Source organism: Saccopteryx bilineata, chromosome 2, assembly GCF_036850765.1.
Source record: "Saccopteryx bilineata isolate mSacBil1 chromosome 2, mSacBil1_pri_phased_curated, whole genome shotgun sequence".
Taxonomy (NCBI): Eukaryota; Metazoa; Chordata; class Mammalia; order Chiroptera; family Emballonuridae; genus Saccopteryx; species Saccopteryx bilineata.
This window is the reverse complement of record NC_089491.1, coordinates 125,724,126-125,741,172: the sequence shown is the minus strand read 5'-3', so window position 1 is coordinate 125,741,172 and position 17,047 is coordinate 125,724,126. Positions and strand designations below refer to the sequence as shown.

Below are 17,047 nucleotides of genomic sequence, written 5' to 3'. Positions count from 1 at the left end.
TGGGGGGAGGAAGAAAGAGTCTTAATACACAATAACCAGTGAAGACCAGAATTCATTGACTCAGAGTTAGACCATTTTAGAAAACGATCTGAGAAGGGGACATTAAGAAGGTGGGAGATGAAGAATGGTATAGTTGTGCTTTACTGGCAAATATCAAATAAGAAAAATATGAGTCAATCATTTTCTTACACACAACTCTTTAATTTGAAAATTATGAATGTTGTTTTGGCTTAAACATTGGCTTAACAACCATTCATCTCTTTTCTGCTTAATATTTGCTTTTATATTAGATGTAACACATGTACATCTTTTGGTAGATTCTTATCTATACATAGAAGAGTCAAGCTTGCTTTTCACATTTAAAATTAGAAATGCTTCCACATCTTACCTTTTCCAGGACTTAATGTTGAGGAAACCACACATTCACTAGTTTTAGGTGACACCATCTGCAAGTCCTTGAAGGCATCGATGGATCTATTAAAAATTCTAAAGAATTCTTCAGGGGTAAACAGCTTGGGTTCTAGGCTCTCAGATAATTTTTTTGCATTCTAGAAGAAGAAAATAACAGGATTATATTTTTCAAATAGTCTTCAGATTTAACTGATGTCAAAATAAAAGACTATGTCCTTCAAAGATTCAAGGAAAACTTTTAACACTCTTAGACAACTGTTTTAATATACATAATTCAAACTGTATACAGGAGGATAGTGACCCCATTCAGTTCAGTTTGAGGCTCAACCCCAGATAAAAGGAACAGGATGGGCAGTAGGGGTGAGTAAGGTGAATTCAACATCATAACAATGAAATAAGCCTAACTAGAGGCATTGCTTTTTAAAGATGCTCATTAAAATAATTATTCCTTACTAAAAAGAAAACCTCTATAACACATCCTACAAACAGTCAACAATTAAAAACTGTTGATGCTAAAACACTAGCAAGGACTTGGATAGAGCTAAGGAGACTCTTGTACATGATGGAATGATGTAAACTAGCACATCTGACACTATCTGGTACAGTTGGACCCAGAAATTCCACTCCTAAGCAAACACTTAGTGAAACTTTTGTATTTATGTACCATGAGACATGTAAGAAAATTCTTACACCAGCAGTGTTTATAATCGCTTACATCAGTCAACAGGAGAGTGGTTTAATCAATAGTGGTATGTTGAATCAATGGAGTACTATATAAGCAGTAAATTAACCACAGCTATCTGTATCAAAGTGCATAAATCTTATAAATATAATGCCGAGTGAAAGAAGTCGCACAGAATAAAGAGTGATTAGTTTCTAAAGTCCCTGCTCCAAAACAAATCAAAGCTATATTTTAGAAATTTATAAATGCATGACTCTCTATAAAGAAAATCAGCCAATAATAAGAGTTTTAACACTTTAGCTGCACTTACTATGTACTTCTTTGTCTAAGTGCTTTATATATTTACTCAATCTCCAAAAAAACTGAGAAATACCACCTGCTTGAATCTCCTCAGTTCCAGCCAAAGTGTCATGATCACTAAATGCATATTCTTAGGTAGTTGGAATGCTCTTTCTGACATCGCCATTTACTGAACACCTAACTCATCTTTCAAGCTCCAATGTATTTATTATTTCCTTCATGACACCTTGTCTGATATACCCTACTTTTTGTGACCTCTGCTTCTTAGCAATACCATCAGCACACCATTTGTACTAATATGATATAAAAAGAGATGTTAACCATTGATTGTTGAAAACATTCTGAGTCAGACATTAGAAGTGAAAAAATATAGTGATTAGGTTATTAGCATGATGAGAATTCTGAGATTGGAGAATACAAATGAACTGATGTTGAGTCTTAAAGGGTAACTGGAATTTCAAATAGAAGGAAATACTTATTATGATACAGAATCATATTTAAAATCTTAAGTTTAAAACTCTAAAAGAATTATAGGCTAAATGGTGGCTTGTGAACTCTGCCAAAGCAGGTGTCCCAAGACCTATTCTATTATAGATACAATGTTATAAAATCATCATAATAAAAATATTAACATCTGGCCTGACCAGGTGGTGGCACAGTGGATAGAGTGTCGGACTGGGATGCGGAGGACCTAGGTTCAAGACCCTGAGGTAGCCAGCTTGAGCGCGGGCTCATCTGGTTTGAGCAAAGCTCACCAGCTTGGACCCAAGGTCGCTGGCTTGAGCAAGGGGTTACTCAGTCTGCTGAAGCCCATGGTCAAAGCACATATGAGAAAGCAATCAATGAACAACTAAGGTGTCACAATGAAAAACTGATGATTGATGCTTCTGATCTCTCTCCATTCCTGTCTATCTGTCCCTATGCATCCCTCTCTCTGACTCTCTGTCTCTGAAAAAAAAAATTAACATCTGTTTTTCCAGATGCAGTGCCAAAGTAGTCATCACAAATCATCTAATGTCAATTTTATGTGATGAATTATTGTCCCATTTCAGGCATGAAGATAGCACAGACGGGTGAAGTTCACAATACTAATTAGTGACAGAGTCAGGATTTGAACTCCAATTTGTACTGGACTTAATCTCTAGTGGTATACTGCGTCTTCAATATGCTTGAACCCAGATCATTACCATGTTCATTTTATGAAGTGGGTAACAACCAATCATACAATAACTTGGAGATGTTAAAATGTGCTTCTTTGTTATGATATGATTACTATACGTAAGAGGTCAAGTTTAAGTGTTCATTATAGACAATTTTCCACTTAAAGGTAAATGAACATTTGTAACCTAATAGGAAAGTTATGAGAATTTCATTCACTTATGAAATAAAGTTAGTATTATCTATTTATTTAGTAAGAGAGACAGAGACAAAGAGAGGGACATATAGGGACAGACAGAAAGGAAGAGCGATAAAAAGCATCAATTCTTTGTTGTGGTACACCTTAGTAGTTCATCGATGCTTTCTCATATGTGCCTTGTTTGATCCAGGGGGATCCACCCTACCCAGTGACCCTTGCTCATGCCAGCAACCATGGAGTCATGTCTATGATCTCAAGCTCAAGCTCAAGCCAGTGACCCCATGCTCAAGCTGGTAACTCTCACTCAAGTCTGTGACCTTGGGGTTTTGAACCTGGGTCTTCTGTGTCCCAGGCTGATGCTCTATCCACTGTGCCACTGCCTGGTCAGGCTAAAGTTAGGATTATTTTTATATTGTGTAAATCAATTTTTATATTTAATGACAACTTTAAAGTCTTAATGTACATTTCAACATCAGCATAACTACAAGCATCTTTCTGTGCTCATCTTTCAAAATATTTTTAAATTACAAATTTATACATTAAAAACATATATCACAAATCAAGATGCCCCCACCCCACAATCAACATAAATTTTAGAGAAGAGTAGTAAACACTAATCCCAATGAATATAAAGTTACCTCAGATGAGTGTTCTTCTATGCATTCCACAAGGTCATCCACGATTTTCCCAAGTTTGTCTATGATAGAATAATTACTCAAACCTTCAGAAATATTTGAAAACTTCTCCAGAAGTTCAGTCAGGCTGACTGACAACTGTACTACCATTTCGCTTATCCAACAATGACTAGGCTGCAAGAAATTGAAAGAAAGGAAGAAAAAGCATCCATTTTAAATACAGTATAAACTTGGAGCGTCCTTCAAAGACATCAATGTTGCAGTCACTGACTGCAGACAAAGGATTTCCTTATTACCACAACAGGTCAGTTGTTCTGTTTAATTTAGACTGAACATCTGTTTCATAATTTAAAAATGCATATAGATTAGAGGAAAGCATTCATAGTAAAGATTTTGCTCTTTCATGGAAGTAAATTAAGATGAGACCAGCCAACTCTTACCCTGCACAAAGTTCAGGTATTAATGGAATTTAATGCGATTGAAAAATATTTATTCTGTATTCAATGTGTTCTTAAAAGAGCTTTAGGCAGAGAGAGACTTAACGAAAAATTATTGGGAGAGAGAGTACTAGCCCTCAAGGAACCTCTAGTCTTTTGGTTGAACTGGAATATGAAACAATAGATAAATAATAGCTGATTTTTCTCAAGTGTCGGATAGGTTTCAAGTCTTCTTCATAGATGAGTTCACATGGGTGTTAGAAAAAAACAACAGCTTGGCAGAAATACTGTCTGAGAGAGAAGCACTTTTTCCTTATTGGAGGACCCACTACATAGTTTTGAGGGTCAAGAACAAAATGAAAATGTATTTAATGTTCAAAAACTTGTTCAAAAAATGATTAAGAATTTCAAGATGGTGCCAGAAAATGCTCGCTGAAGCAAGCATGGAGCCACGCTCAGAAGCTAGCGTGGTTAGAAGCTCAAGCCTTAAAAGTCAGGCACACCTGGGCTCAATTCAGGGAGAAATTCCAGGTACACTACATAAATGCTCTCAACCACGTGCCCGTGTATTAAATGGAATAATGGAGCAAGGGAGTTGTGGGGTGAAAATGTATGTAATTTGAATATAAGTTTCATGAGGGCAGGATTTTTATAAAATCTTGTTCTCCACAGTATCCCTAGGGCCTAGAACAGTGTCTGGAATAAGGGAGTTGCTCAGAAATTGCTGCATGAGTTAATAAAAAACAAATGAATGTGAAAAAACACATCTGGGCTACACTTGCTGTAAATGTTTCAGGCTTTGTGTGCCAATAGGCAACACTCAATGACATTATGCAGGTGTGTTCATACGATAGCAAATTTCCACAAACTTTTTTTTTATCACAAAATTAAAAATGTTAAGAAATTGAATAGGATTTCCTTTGCATAATAATTGAATTTACATTCTTTTCTAATACTGAGGTACCAACAAGAAGAATGGAATTCTTTATTTTGGGTGAACATATTGCTTAGTTGAGGTTCAAGGTCAGTATTCTCTATCATCATCTAGACTGCAAATGTTCACCTATAAAAACCAACCTCAGCTGGCTGGCCAGGCAAAATGAAGCAGCAGACTGGATCTGACCTCCGGGATGCAGCTGCTGACCCCCACTACGAATGGCTGTGGGTCCATAAAGGTTTAGATTGTTAGGAAAAACTTCTTAGTATATTAGAATTTTAATATTTTAAAAATTAATGTGATGTTATTTAAAATTAATAATTGGCCATAAGTTTAAGTACTTCATATATTTTAAGACTATCTTTTCTGTAAGTACAGGCTTTGATTTTTTTGTTCCTCTTTTCCAAGTGAGAGGAGGGGAGATAGACAGACACGTACATGTGCCCCAACCAGGATCCACCTGGCAACCCCCATCTGGGGCTGCACTTGCAACTGAGCTTTTTTTTTAACACCTGAGGTGGAGGCTCCAGCTTGAACCAATTGAGCCATGGCTGTGGGAGAGGAAGAGGGGGGGAGGAGGAGGGGTGGAAAAGCAGCTGGTCACTTCTCCTGTGTGCCCTGACCGGGAATCAAACCTAGGACATCCACATGCCAGGCCAACGCTCTACCTACCGCTGAACCAATTGGCCAGTGCCTGATTTCTTTTTCTTTTCTTTTTTTTTTTTTTTTTTGTATTTTTCTGAAGCTGGAAACGGGAGAGACAGTCAGACAGACTCCCGCATGAGCCCGACCGGGATCCACCCGGCACGCCCACCAGGGGCGATGCTCTGCCCCTCTGGGGCGTTGCTCTACCGCGACCAGAGCCACTCTAGCGCCTGGGGCAGAGGCCAAGGAGCCATCCTCAGCGCCCGGGCCATCTTTGCTCCAATGGAGCCTTGGCTGCGGGAGGGGAAGAGAGAGACAGAGAGGAAGGAGGGGGGCGGGGTGGAGAAGCAAATGGGCGCTTCTCCTATGTGCCCTGGCCGGGAATCGAACCCGGGTCCCCCGCATGCCAGGCCGACGCTCTACCGCTGAGCCAATCGGCCAGGGCCTGATTTCTTTTTTTAACTCTGCTAAAATATTAGTGAGAAAAATAAGACAATTATTACAGATAGCTAAAATTGACTTGGCTTATTAAGGTCCTAAATAATTGAGTATTTCTTCTATTGTGTTGAAATCACAAAGAGTAACTAATGCCATATAAAATTAATTAAATCATTAAACATTATTTTTCTATTTACCAGCAAAGTATCACTATAGGGGAAAACCAAGTAATTTATTCTAAATTATACAGGAGGCCATTTTAGATTCATTTAACAAAAACAGTTTTAATTAATATAATACAGCCAAAAAAGAAACTGGTTTATCTACAGATACGCTCCAATTCCTGGAGCATTAAATGTCATTCAAAACTTTTAGGATTGTTGGCTCTGGCTTCCTTTAAGTAGAATAAACAAAGCCCCAGTGTAAATTAATTCAATTAGGCCGTTTCATTCAACTCATCAACCAAGTTCTTCAAGACTATGTTCAGAATGGATTCTTTGTTTTGTTAAATCAAAGCTTATCTCAAGCACCTGCAAGTTCATGTTTGCATCATGTACAAGTCTTTCCAAGCTGTCAGTCTTTTCTTTGGGGGTGAACTGCTCTCCAAGTTTCTCTCCATTTAGGTGGATGACAATTGCCCCTAGATAGTCAGCCCTATCAGCAAGGGGCTGATTACCTAGAGTATGGCATACAGCACATACTATAAATACAGTCTGAGTAGTATTTATAAGGTAAAGAGCCTTTCTCAATTATACACATTTTTCTGAGGCAATCAGAATCCACACAGTAATCTCTTTAAACTCTTCCTTTGCTCCACCCACTGAACATGCTTGCCTAGCCTCCTCTTGGATCTTCTGACATGTAGGAACCCAAATTACATTCCCTTGTTCCAAATTCAACCAAGGTACTCCTTTTGTTACTATGGTCTTTGCCTCAAAATGAACAGGTTCCTTTTTTTGTTGTTGCTTTTCTGTGGTTAAGGTAAAAAAAGATTTTGTTTATACTATGTATCTTATTTTAAAACTGGGAAATGCTTGTGCTTACCAATATTTCTGTTTATCTCTCTTTTTAACTGGGCTCCATGTTTACATTCTGTATTCAAGTCCTTTTTTAGCTGTAACTACACCCTCCCTGCCACCCACCCTCTCGTCTTCACATGCCGTCTTCACATGCCTCATCAGCAGTCCAAGCAATCAACTTTCCCCAGTAAAAATTTCAACCCTAAACCTGTAATTTCTTACAGTTAAATCATGGAACTCCTATTATCTAATCCTACCCCAATAGCTGTCTTTTTAAAGTACTGAATAATTTGTTGATAGGATATGAACTTCTGGACTACACTGCTGAAAAATGTATTTCTGAAAGTCTTGTATTTCTTTCATTATTCATTCTTGCCATAATTTCCTTGGAAAAGAGTGTACAATAAATTCAAAGTTGTAGCTTTTTGGTAAGTTGTTTATATAGTTACATTTTAGCTTCTTAAAATTCTTGGGTTTATTAAAGATAAAACTGAGGTAAACAAATAACATTAAATATTAGCCAGTTTTGACCAGTCTGCCTGCAAGAGAGGTAACCAGTTTTCACTAGAACGCCAAGCAGTTTGGTATTTTCTTTTTAATTAAATATAGTCAATGATTTACAAAGAGAACAAAACACAGCAAACTAAATATTTCATTTGTGAGATGATAGGAGGACTTTTTGTTGTTCAACTCTTCCTAGATTATGATTAGGAAATGAATGATTCAAGGTTGTGGAGTTGAGAATTGTAATTTTTTTCTTTGCCTTAATAACAGGCATTATGGTCACTATGTCTTATATTTCAGAGACCATTTTAAACTGAAATACTTCTATATAAATATGAACGCACAATATTCAGTAGAAGAATGAAGATATAAATAACGTTCTTTATTTCACTAGCAGAAGAATGTGAAGGATTAGGAAGTTGATAAAGCTACAGAGGAAGTCAAAGCAGTGAGGTAAAGAGTACCCTTCACATTCCTGCAGTACAGGTAATGTAGTTTTATTCACCCATATACATTAAAAAGGAAATAAACTCCTCGCTTTGAAAGGGAAAACATATCTGGCTTTTCCTTAACTCCATAGTCTCAATTTCTTATCTCTTTCTTGGTGGCATCTGTCTGACATTTTCTGGGTTAACTACAGCAATTCTAGCTAAGACTGCTGAAATAACATATCCTGTCTATTCCTATATATTTATGACATGTGTCATTCTAGAAAGTTAACTGACCAATGATAATCAGTATCTTTGACCTGCTAGCACACCCCTACCACTGAGGAGTTGGTTAAAAACTGTGAACTTACTAAGGTATTTTAAAGTACCACAAGCACCAAATTAATGATGTAACTAAATGATTTTTAAAAAATATATAAAAACTACTATAATTGAAAGCATTCTAAACATAACTAGGAACATTAATGCATCTGAAGATCAACAATGAAAATATCTAAGCACATTCTAAAACAAATAAATTTAAAATAGATGATATGTGAATTTCATGATACATGTGATATAACACTTCTGCAGTCTCAGAACTGGTCAAGCTAAGACCCAGGCTGAAATAAATTCTGAGCTTTAAAACACTGTGGAGACTTGCTAATAATTCTGGCAGGCTTTCTCCTTTCCATCTTCCTGCTTCATTCAAGAAGCTGTTCTGGGTTATTAGTTGAAAGAGTCTGACACATTATTCTGCACCCAGCTTATATGCAGAGGAGTCACTAGGAATAGTCACATAAGCTTTATGGAAACAGAAACTGAAGGTGGACAAAACATACTAACATCAAGTCCTCAACATTGTCATAGGTTCTGCAACTTTATGCAAAAGGACATAAAATGTCACCAATTTTACTAGAGGCTGATTTACATTTATATTTAGCAAGAGTTAAGTTCCTATCAACATCATAATTGCAAAACAACGTCATCGAATGAAATGACCTTATTCAAGGGCCTGCTGTATAACATTTCTTCTCTGGGTGCACCTGGCACCATTTTTCATTTGGTAGCTATTCCTAGAGATACCTGTGTGCTTGCTTAGTGGGCCTATGGTCAAGGTCTACACTGCAAGAGGGTTCTCTACAAGGGTGCTGAGGCAAATATCCTTTAGAGATCTAAAGGAAGAAATCCCTGGCTCATCTTAAACTGTGAGGCCTCTGAGGAATAGTTACAAGAGGATTCACCCAGTCTTCTCACCCCACTAATCTAATTACCAGTATTACTGCCCAGTTTGTGTATCTTTGTTTCCTTTAATATATGTCCTACCTCAGTCTTGCCAGAATTAGAGCGAGGAATGCCCAGTGCACAAAAGATTCCCTTTCTTTTCCCCTGGGCTTCCAGCATTTGCCTCCCAGCTGAGCAAACCCTGAAGACTCTGAAGCCATGCCATTAGAATCACAATCGTTTAGATCTGGAAGGGGTACTGAAGACCATGTGGTCCAGCTGCCTCAAGATTATAAATGGGAAAACCAAAGCCTAGAACAACAACGTGGCTTGTCTATGGTTACACCACAAATTTGAACAGAAATACGGGAAACAAGACCCTAGAGCACACGACTAGTTCTTTCATCAGTGAGTATAGTCAAAGCATACAAATTATTTTTTCTTCTGGGTTCACCATGATTCTGTGGTCAAATATCTGGATCAGGTGCACTGGTCCTTAGGCTCAGTTCAGAGATCTCTAGGTAGTGAAATGGCTAATTCTGTCTCAGTTCAATGAATCCAGACTGGTACTGATGAAAGCCAATTTCTCCCAGCAGTTGTTACAATCAAATAGCAAATGTCAATTGCCATAAGGAAACTCTCCTGGTTTTGACTTTTAGGGCTAGAAAGCTGACTCTCCCGTGCCACTCTCAAATGTTCCACTGGCAGGCAAATTTAAAACAACCCTATCAAAGCACTTTCCAAAACATTGTGTGCTCCTATTACTAGTGTAGTCTCCAACAATCTTAATTCTCTTTTGGATGAGCTGGGTGTTGTCCTGATTTGTTTTAGTTCTCTTCCTAAACAATTAATTTGGATATTCAGTGTTCACTTTAGGCATCCTAACTTTGTGTTTTCTTCTTTGAGTTGAGATGATGTAGAAACCTCAAACAGATTAAGACAGTAATCAGCCCAAACACTTTGTGTTGTTTCCCAGGGCAGGTCTATAAATGGCCCCTGAGCCAGACATAAAATAGCACAGTGAGGAAGGAACAGCATGGGGAAGGGAGGGGAGTGGAGGGGAACAATGATAGCCTAGAGGCTCAATTTCTAGTCCCACCTCTGCTAACACACTGTGATTATAGACAAGTGATTGAATCGATTCAGGATTTCAGTTTCTCCATCTGTGAAATAAAGGGGTCTGTCTAATCTGTGCTGAGCAAAATGGGGCCATCATTTGAAATATGGCTAGTGTGACTAAAATTTTAATTTTAATTAACTTTGTTTTAAAAAATCAGTACTTGATTGGGTGACTGGAAAACTTTTAAGTGTGTTTGGAAAGCCAGGTGTGTGAATCTGTATTTTCATGAAAATATAAACATAGACTAAACATTTCTGATGACAATTTAGTGTCTGAATTAGAATGTGCTGTGGGTGTGAAATGCACAGTGGATTTTGAAGAATATACAACAATGTAAAACAAGCTGAATAAATGTCACACATTTCCTATCTAATAGAAAAATATTCCATTAATAATTTGCATAGATTATAATATAAAGTGAAATGATGATATTTTGGATATTTTGGACTAGATTAAATTTATTTACTTAATTTCACCTGTTCTTGTAATATTTTTTTAATGTAGCTACTAGACAATTTAAGGTAACATAAGTGGCCTCTATTATACTTCTATCAGACGTAAAGGTATAGATGTTCTGAATAGTATCTCAGTATAATCACTTACTTATTAAAATGGAACCTGTAGTTTTAAATACACATTAAGAGCCACCTAAAAAAAGACCATTTAATGTTATATTTTATTCATTTAACATTTTATATTTATTCCTTTAAAAAATACTTATTATATGAGGGGTAGAAGTAGATAATTACAGTGTCTATTTGGCTGACTTCTATTTCTATAGTAAGTACTCCAAATCAGAGAAGTCAACACTCAGGATCCCTCCTTACAGTGACTAAATTTGCTCTTTGTCCACAGCTGATTGGACAATGGCAGACTCCTGAGCTAAATGGGCCAATCAGAAAACCCCTCCCCAAAACTGGTAGTAGTAATAGGATCAGGTAATCAGTCTTTGTGCAGGGCTGTAACATGAAAATTTGGGAGTGCCAGGGAAGTTACAAGCCACCAGGTAACTGGAACAGAGGAGACAAATTCTGCACAGAGCAGCATGAGACAGAGATGCAGAAATGGGAAAAGGAAAATTAAGTAGCTTTCCAGACCTAGCGAGAGTCCCTTCGTGAGGTCCTTTTGCCCTTGACTAGAATACCACTCTTCAGTGTTCATACATAATGGGACTGTTTCCTATTGTTAAACTTGAGTTCATGACTGTTAGTGAGAATCAAAGGATTCTAAACAAATAAGATGGGCTCCTTCAAGATTTGGAAATTAAACATTCTGCCAACAGTTAAACACTAAATGGTAAGTAGTTTTTGACTAGCTACTACCTGTTTGAATGGTGAGGAAATTCAAAGTGAAACATTTAATCCCTAATCTTTAAATAAATGAAACACATATAGTAAAAAGAGAAAACTTCACAAAATAACTATGTCTACACCTCACCCTTACTGTATGTAAACTATTGATATGTCTTGGAATTTCTGTATCTTAATTATCTCTCACAACATTACCTTGAGACAGATATAGAACACATGCAATTTTAAACAGGTATGCAAGCAATATATGATCAGGCATCCAAAATGAATAGTTTCTGGATAAATTCTATAGAAATTCAGAGATAACGAACTAAAAGTACAGTCCACAGAGCAGGAACCATATCAGTATTATTGAGCAGCACCAAACAAAAGACACAGAGTGGGTGTGATGTCAATCTGTACTGGCCAAGTGACACAGGGCCGAGAACCTGGCCTGAACAGTAGGGCGTGGCCTTTTGAGAATAAGGAATCTTAAGCTGACCTTGGAGGAAATGACTATTAAGATGCTTTTATTTATTTATTTTTTTAAGATTTTATTTATTCATTTTAGAGAGAAGAGAGAGAGAAGGGAGGGAGGATCACATGTGTCTTTACCAGGGAAGCCTAGGGTTTCGAACTGGTGACCTCAGTGTTCCAGGTCGATGCTTTATCCACAGGTCAGGCATGATGCTTTTAGCTCCCAGATATTGCTTGATTCTGTGGGTAGAATTTGGATGAGCAGAGGCAAGGGCTTCCTTGCATAGGGAAGGAGCACTAAGTCTTGGAGTTGAGAATAAGCACTGTGATTTTAGATAGCAAGGAGTCATCCGGCTGGGGTGGCAAGTTTGTGTTGGGGAATAATGGATATTAAGATGAGGTGGTTAGGGGTGGGGTGAGAGTGTGGAGAGTCATGAATATCAGTCAGGAATTTGGCTTTCAGCCTTCAGTCACTGGGAACAATGAGAAAGTTCTTGAATATAAAAATGTCTCAATAATAACAGAAGGCTCAAGGAAACCATGGTTCCTCAAAATTGCATAATACAGCTCTCAGCCTAAGATCTTTTACAAAACGAACACCTATCTAAAAGAAGATGATAATAACACGGTGGTGCAGATATTGTGACAAGTTACAGGCATTCACCTCATCTCACCGTATTAATCTTGTGGATTCTATTCAGGTCAAATCTGTACCTCAGGGAAGTTACAAGCAACTACATGTTGGGGAACTTTCCTCCTTCCTTCCACCTTCAGTTTCTTTCAGCCGATATTTAGTAAGAACCTATCATTCCGTAAGGCAGTGAGGTTATGAGAGCAAAAATGGACAATTCCTGCCCTCATGAAGTTTATAAGTGGACAATTATCAATGAAATAATTCCACAAATAAATGAAAAACTGCTACTCAGAGGAGGGCTGGGCAGGGAGTTTCTAATAGGACTGGTCTGCATCAAAGAGGAGAGGGAAGGAGTGAAACTGACGTGGAAAGAGTCGGGAGTTACCTAAACAAGAGGACAGACCAGCATCTCAGGCATAAGAGAGATGTGCCCAGAGGGGCCCTGCAGACAGGAACATGTGGGCTGAGGGGCTCAAAGGATGCGGAGAGGCGCCAGATCAAACGGCTCTTGGAGGCTCTGGTTTAAGGAGCTCCTTTTCCCGTTTCCTAAGAGCAGCCATTTGAAATATACAAACAAAGGGATAAAATGATCACCTGAATTTTTTTTTTTTTAAATCACTGTCGACCCCAAAAATCGAAACCTCAAATGATGAGTTCTGGAATAGCCGGAGAGATATGAAAAGCCCAGAAGCAGCAGGGCCAGGCAAAAGAAGGTGAAAATAGCTGAGCAGTGAAATCACACATACCTGAGGAAAGGGTGTTGCAGAAGGAAGATGGCTGGGAGGCATATGGATAGCGTAACATTACATAGCGCCAATACCTTGTATAACGTTGCTTAATTTAATCAAAAATTGATGTGACAGTCCAGACTCGTTTAGGTAAGAATCATCAATAGATACTAAAGTTACGGGAGGAACTTTGATGAGGAATTGATGGTCTGAAAGGGCTTCCCCAAAGATTATCTATTAGTTGTTAATGAGTAAGTAACACAGCAACTGTGGAACACTTTAAATTAGCCAGGTGATCAGAACAAACAGCACAAGGAAGGGGAGATGGACACGGAATACCTCTAGGTGTGATAACCTGAGGACATATCATCACTTACATAGCACAGAGCCTTGAAATGCATAATCTGAATAAAACCATTCAGAAACATCAATTGTTTTAAAGAGAAACATTTTATTTAAAGGGGAGGGCTGTATTACTAAAAAATCTCATTCTCATAAATACAAACCAAGGCTCAGGAACACTTAAAGGAAATGAAACAGACATGATATTAGTTTCTGTGAACTCAGTGGGTCTAAAACAGATACATTATTTTATAGTTCTCAAGGTCAGAGTCCAAAATATGTCTTAACAGGTATAAATCAAGGTGTTCTGTGGGGCTGCATTGAGGCTCCACAGGACAATCCCTTTCTTTGCTTCTTCCAACTTTTACAGGCCATCTGCATTCTTTGGCTTGTGGCCTCTTCCTCCATCTTCAAAGTTAGCCATGTATTATCTTCAAATCACTGTCTCTGGCTCTCACACTCCTGCTTCTCTCTTACAACAATTCAAGTGATTAGACTGAGCCCACCTGGATAACCCAGGATACTCGTCCCATCTTAAAATCCATAACTTAATCACATCTGCAAAGTCCCTTTTGCCTTGTCAGGTAATATATTCAGAGCAGGAAACAAGTTTGGGGAGCTATTATTCTGCCTATCACACTGGATATAAAAATGCAAATCATGATCCTAGATTGGTTCTTGTACTGGGAAAAAAAATGCCAAAAAGCAAAAATATTTGATAAAATTGAAATATAGCCAGTAGACTGAAATATTCCAGTTATTTCTAAATTTGTTGAAGCTAACAACTACACTGATTATGTAAGAAAAAATAATTTACTTAGGAAAATACACACTGAAGTATTTAGGGGTAAACAGAAATTATAGATACAATTAACTCAACAGGTTTAGAAAAATAATAAAACATACAAAAATGTGCAAAGAAAGCAAGCATTCAGAAAAGTAAACAAGGCAAAATGTTAAAAATAGACGAATCTAGATTAAAGAGCATATGGGTGTCCTTTGAATAGTGTTACTATATAAAACTTTTTGGTAAATTGGAAATTATTTCCAAATAAAAGGCTAAAAGAAAACTGATGAATATATAATTTACTTTAATTAAAAACCGATACTTTTTTTATGTAAATACCATAAGCAACTCATAGTTTATTTCATTTTACAGATATGAAAATGACTGAAGATGTGTGGCACAAATCAGCATCTTAATTTTTGTTCTTTCCACAATAACTACTAGGAAATGGAGAGGCTCAGAAATATTTCGGACTTTTCAGGTCAGGAATTTAAAGAAAATCTTAAGTCTGGCAATAGTAAGTACAGCTTCAAGAAGTTTAAAATAGAATTGGTCATTTATCCTTAGATTTAAATATCAACTGGTTGATCCACCCTGCTATTTGTGAGAAAGAACCTGCTAGGTAATTTTCTAGAGCAGTCCTTAGAAAATGTAGCCTCTCTTTTTCAGGTGTATTTGTGTGTGTGTGTGTGTGTGTGTGTGTGTGTGTGTGTGTGTGTGTGTATTTTTCTGAAGTGAGAAGCAGGGAGAAGAGAGACTCCTGCATGTGCCCGCCCAACCAGGATCCACCTGGCAAGCCTGCTAGGGGGCGATGCTCAGCCCATCTGGGGCGTTGCTTAGTTGCAACCGGAGCCATTCTAGCACCTGAGGCAGAGGCCACAGAGCCATACTTAGTGCCTGGGCCAACTTTGCTCCAATGGAGCCTTGGCTGCGGGAGGGGAAGAGATAAAGAGAAAGGAGAGGGGGAGGGGTGGAGGAGCAGGTGGGCTCTTCTCCTGTGTGCCCTGACCAGGAATCAAACCTGGGACTTCCACATGCCCGGCCAATGCTCTACCACTGAGCCAACCAGCCAGGGCTTGTATTTATCTCATTTTTAAAATGCATTCTAGTCTTGAGCTTTCTCCTGCTCAGTGCCTCAGGCAGCATTTTATTGCTTTGGACCCAGAGAATTTTTCTGGTCCCTATTTTCACTCCCACTCCACCCTTTATTGTTTAAAGACAAAAGATAAGCAGCTGGGACTTTGACGCCAGCAATAATCAGGGGCCTGTCCACTGGGAAACTCCTCTGATCTTGGCAGGAACTACTATTTGCAAATGAAGGTAAAAGAAAGCTTAAAGCCCGTTTCTGCCCAAAGCCCTCTGTGTGGGCTTATTTTCCTTGCCAACTGTGATAGCCAAGAACTGAGTTACTCCAGTTATGCCAGGGTGGTGTGCCAAGATCAAATAATAGTGGACTTCTCTCAATTACAGAGACAAGAAGAAAGCATGTGGTGGCAATGAGTCACCTTTATTTTTACAAGTTTGGCTCTTGCTATCACCAGCCAATACTGAAATCTGTGATTTAGCACAATCTATGATTATACCATTATACAATCACCTATTTCATTACTTTCAGTGTAACACTTGTTTTCCAGAGAGCTGCATGCTTTCTCTGAGTGAGTTCAGCCACCAGAGGCCTGAAGTGCTTCTTCAGTCAGAGTGGGTACATCTTCACGACTTGGATGCTTCCCTTGGAAGCCTTTCCCTCAGTAGTGTGAGTATTCAGATAACCACAGTCTGTAATGCAGGCTTCAATCACATGACCTGAGGCATCCTTTTAATACTGTCACTGTCAAGTTGTAGAACCTTGGGCAAGCTACTTCCGGGTTGTAAACCTTAGCCTGTCCTTCGTAAAACAGGAGTCACCTTAGCTATCCTGCCTCCCTCACAGGGTTTCCTAATCATCCGAGGAGACGACTATGTGAAATCACTTTGAAAACAGCCAGATAATTTCTCCTCAGCTGCTATTAAAGTTTTTGAACATCAGGCTAGGAAGTGCTGTTTCTATAGTTTTTCCAAAACAAATACTTGCTACCTGAGTGAAGGAATGATTAATCAACTTCCAGGATGTGATGGTTTTACATTCCTATCTCCAGAGAACTCGCCCTAATTCAACAGGACAGACATTGACCCAGACTTGAGGATAACTGGTTCAACATGAAGACACATGTTCAAAGGAGTTCAGAGCAACTTTCAACGGTTCATGCTAAAAGGCTTCCTTTAATAATGAAGAGACAGATGACTTTGCCTCTCTTGATATGAAAACCAGTAATCTCTGAGACATTCTTTAAGCACAAGCACTTAGTGGTGTGCTCCAAACACTTACACTGGTAATAACTTTGATTGACTCATCCCAAAAAATTACTCAAAGCTTATGGCAACTTGCATGGGATGGACGTGTAATAAATATATGGTAAATTAAAGAAAGATGTTTACTTGTAGAGTAAACCCAGTGGTTTTGCATGAACTCAACACAATATAGTAGTTAAAATGAATTAACATGAAGCCAACACATTGTATCTCAAAGGCATGTTGCAATACCAGCAAGCTGCAAAGTGGTATATACAGTATAATGGCATTAACATAAAATATGAAAATTGCAAAAAAACACAAC

The 17,047-nt window shown here is 38.2% G+C and overlaps 1 protein-coding gene across 4 annotated transcripts in view; it reads right to left on the bottom strand.

Moving 5' to 3' along the window:
• KITLG (KIT ligand) overlaps window positions 1-17,047 on the bottom strand; it is an 89,267-nt gene that overhangs the window by 22,717 nt on the left and 49,503 nt on the right. For all 4 annotated transcript variants that reach the window (XM_066257782.1, XM_066257780.1, XM_066257779.1 and 1 more), the window contains 2 exons: window positions 3,389-3,559; window positions 389-548 (listed from right to left, as the gene is read on the bottom strand). In XM_066257782.1, the coding sequence (XP_066113879.1) occupies window positions 389-548; window positions 3,389-3,559 (331 nt within the window). The remainder of the gene's footprint in view (window positions 1-388; window positions 549-3,388; window positions 3,560-17,047) is intronic.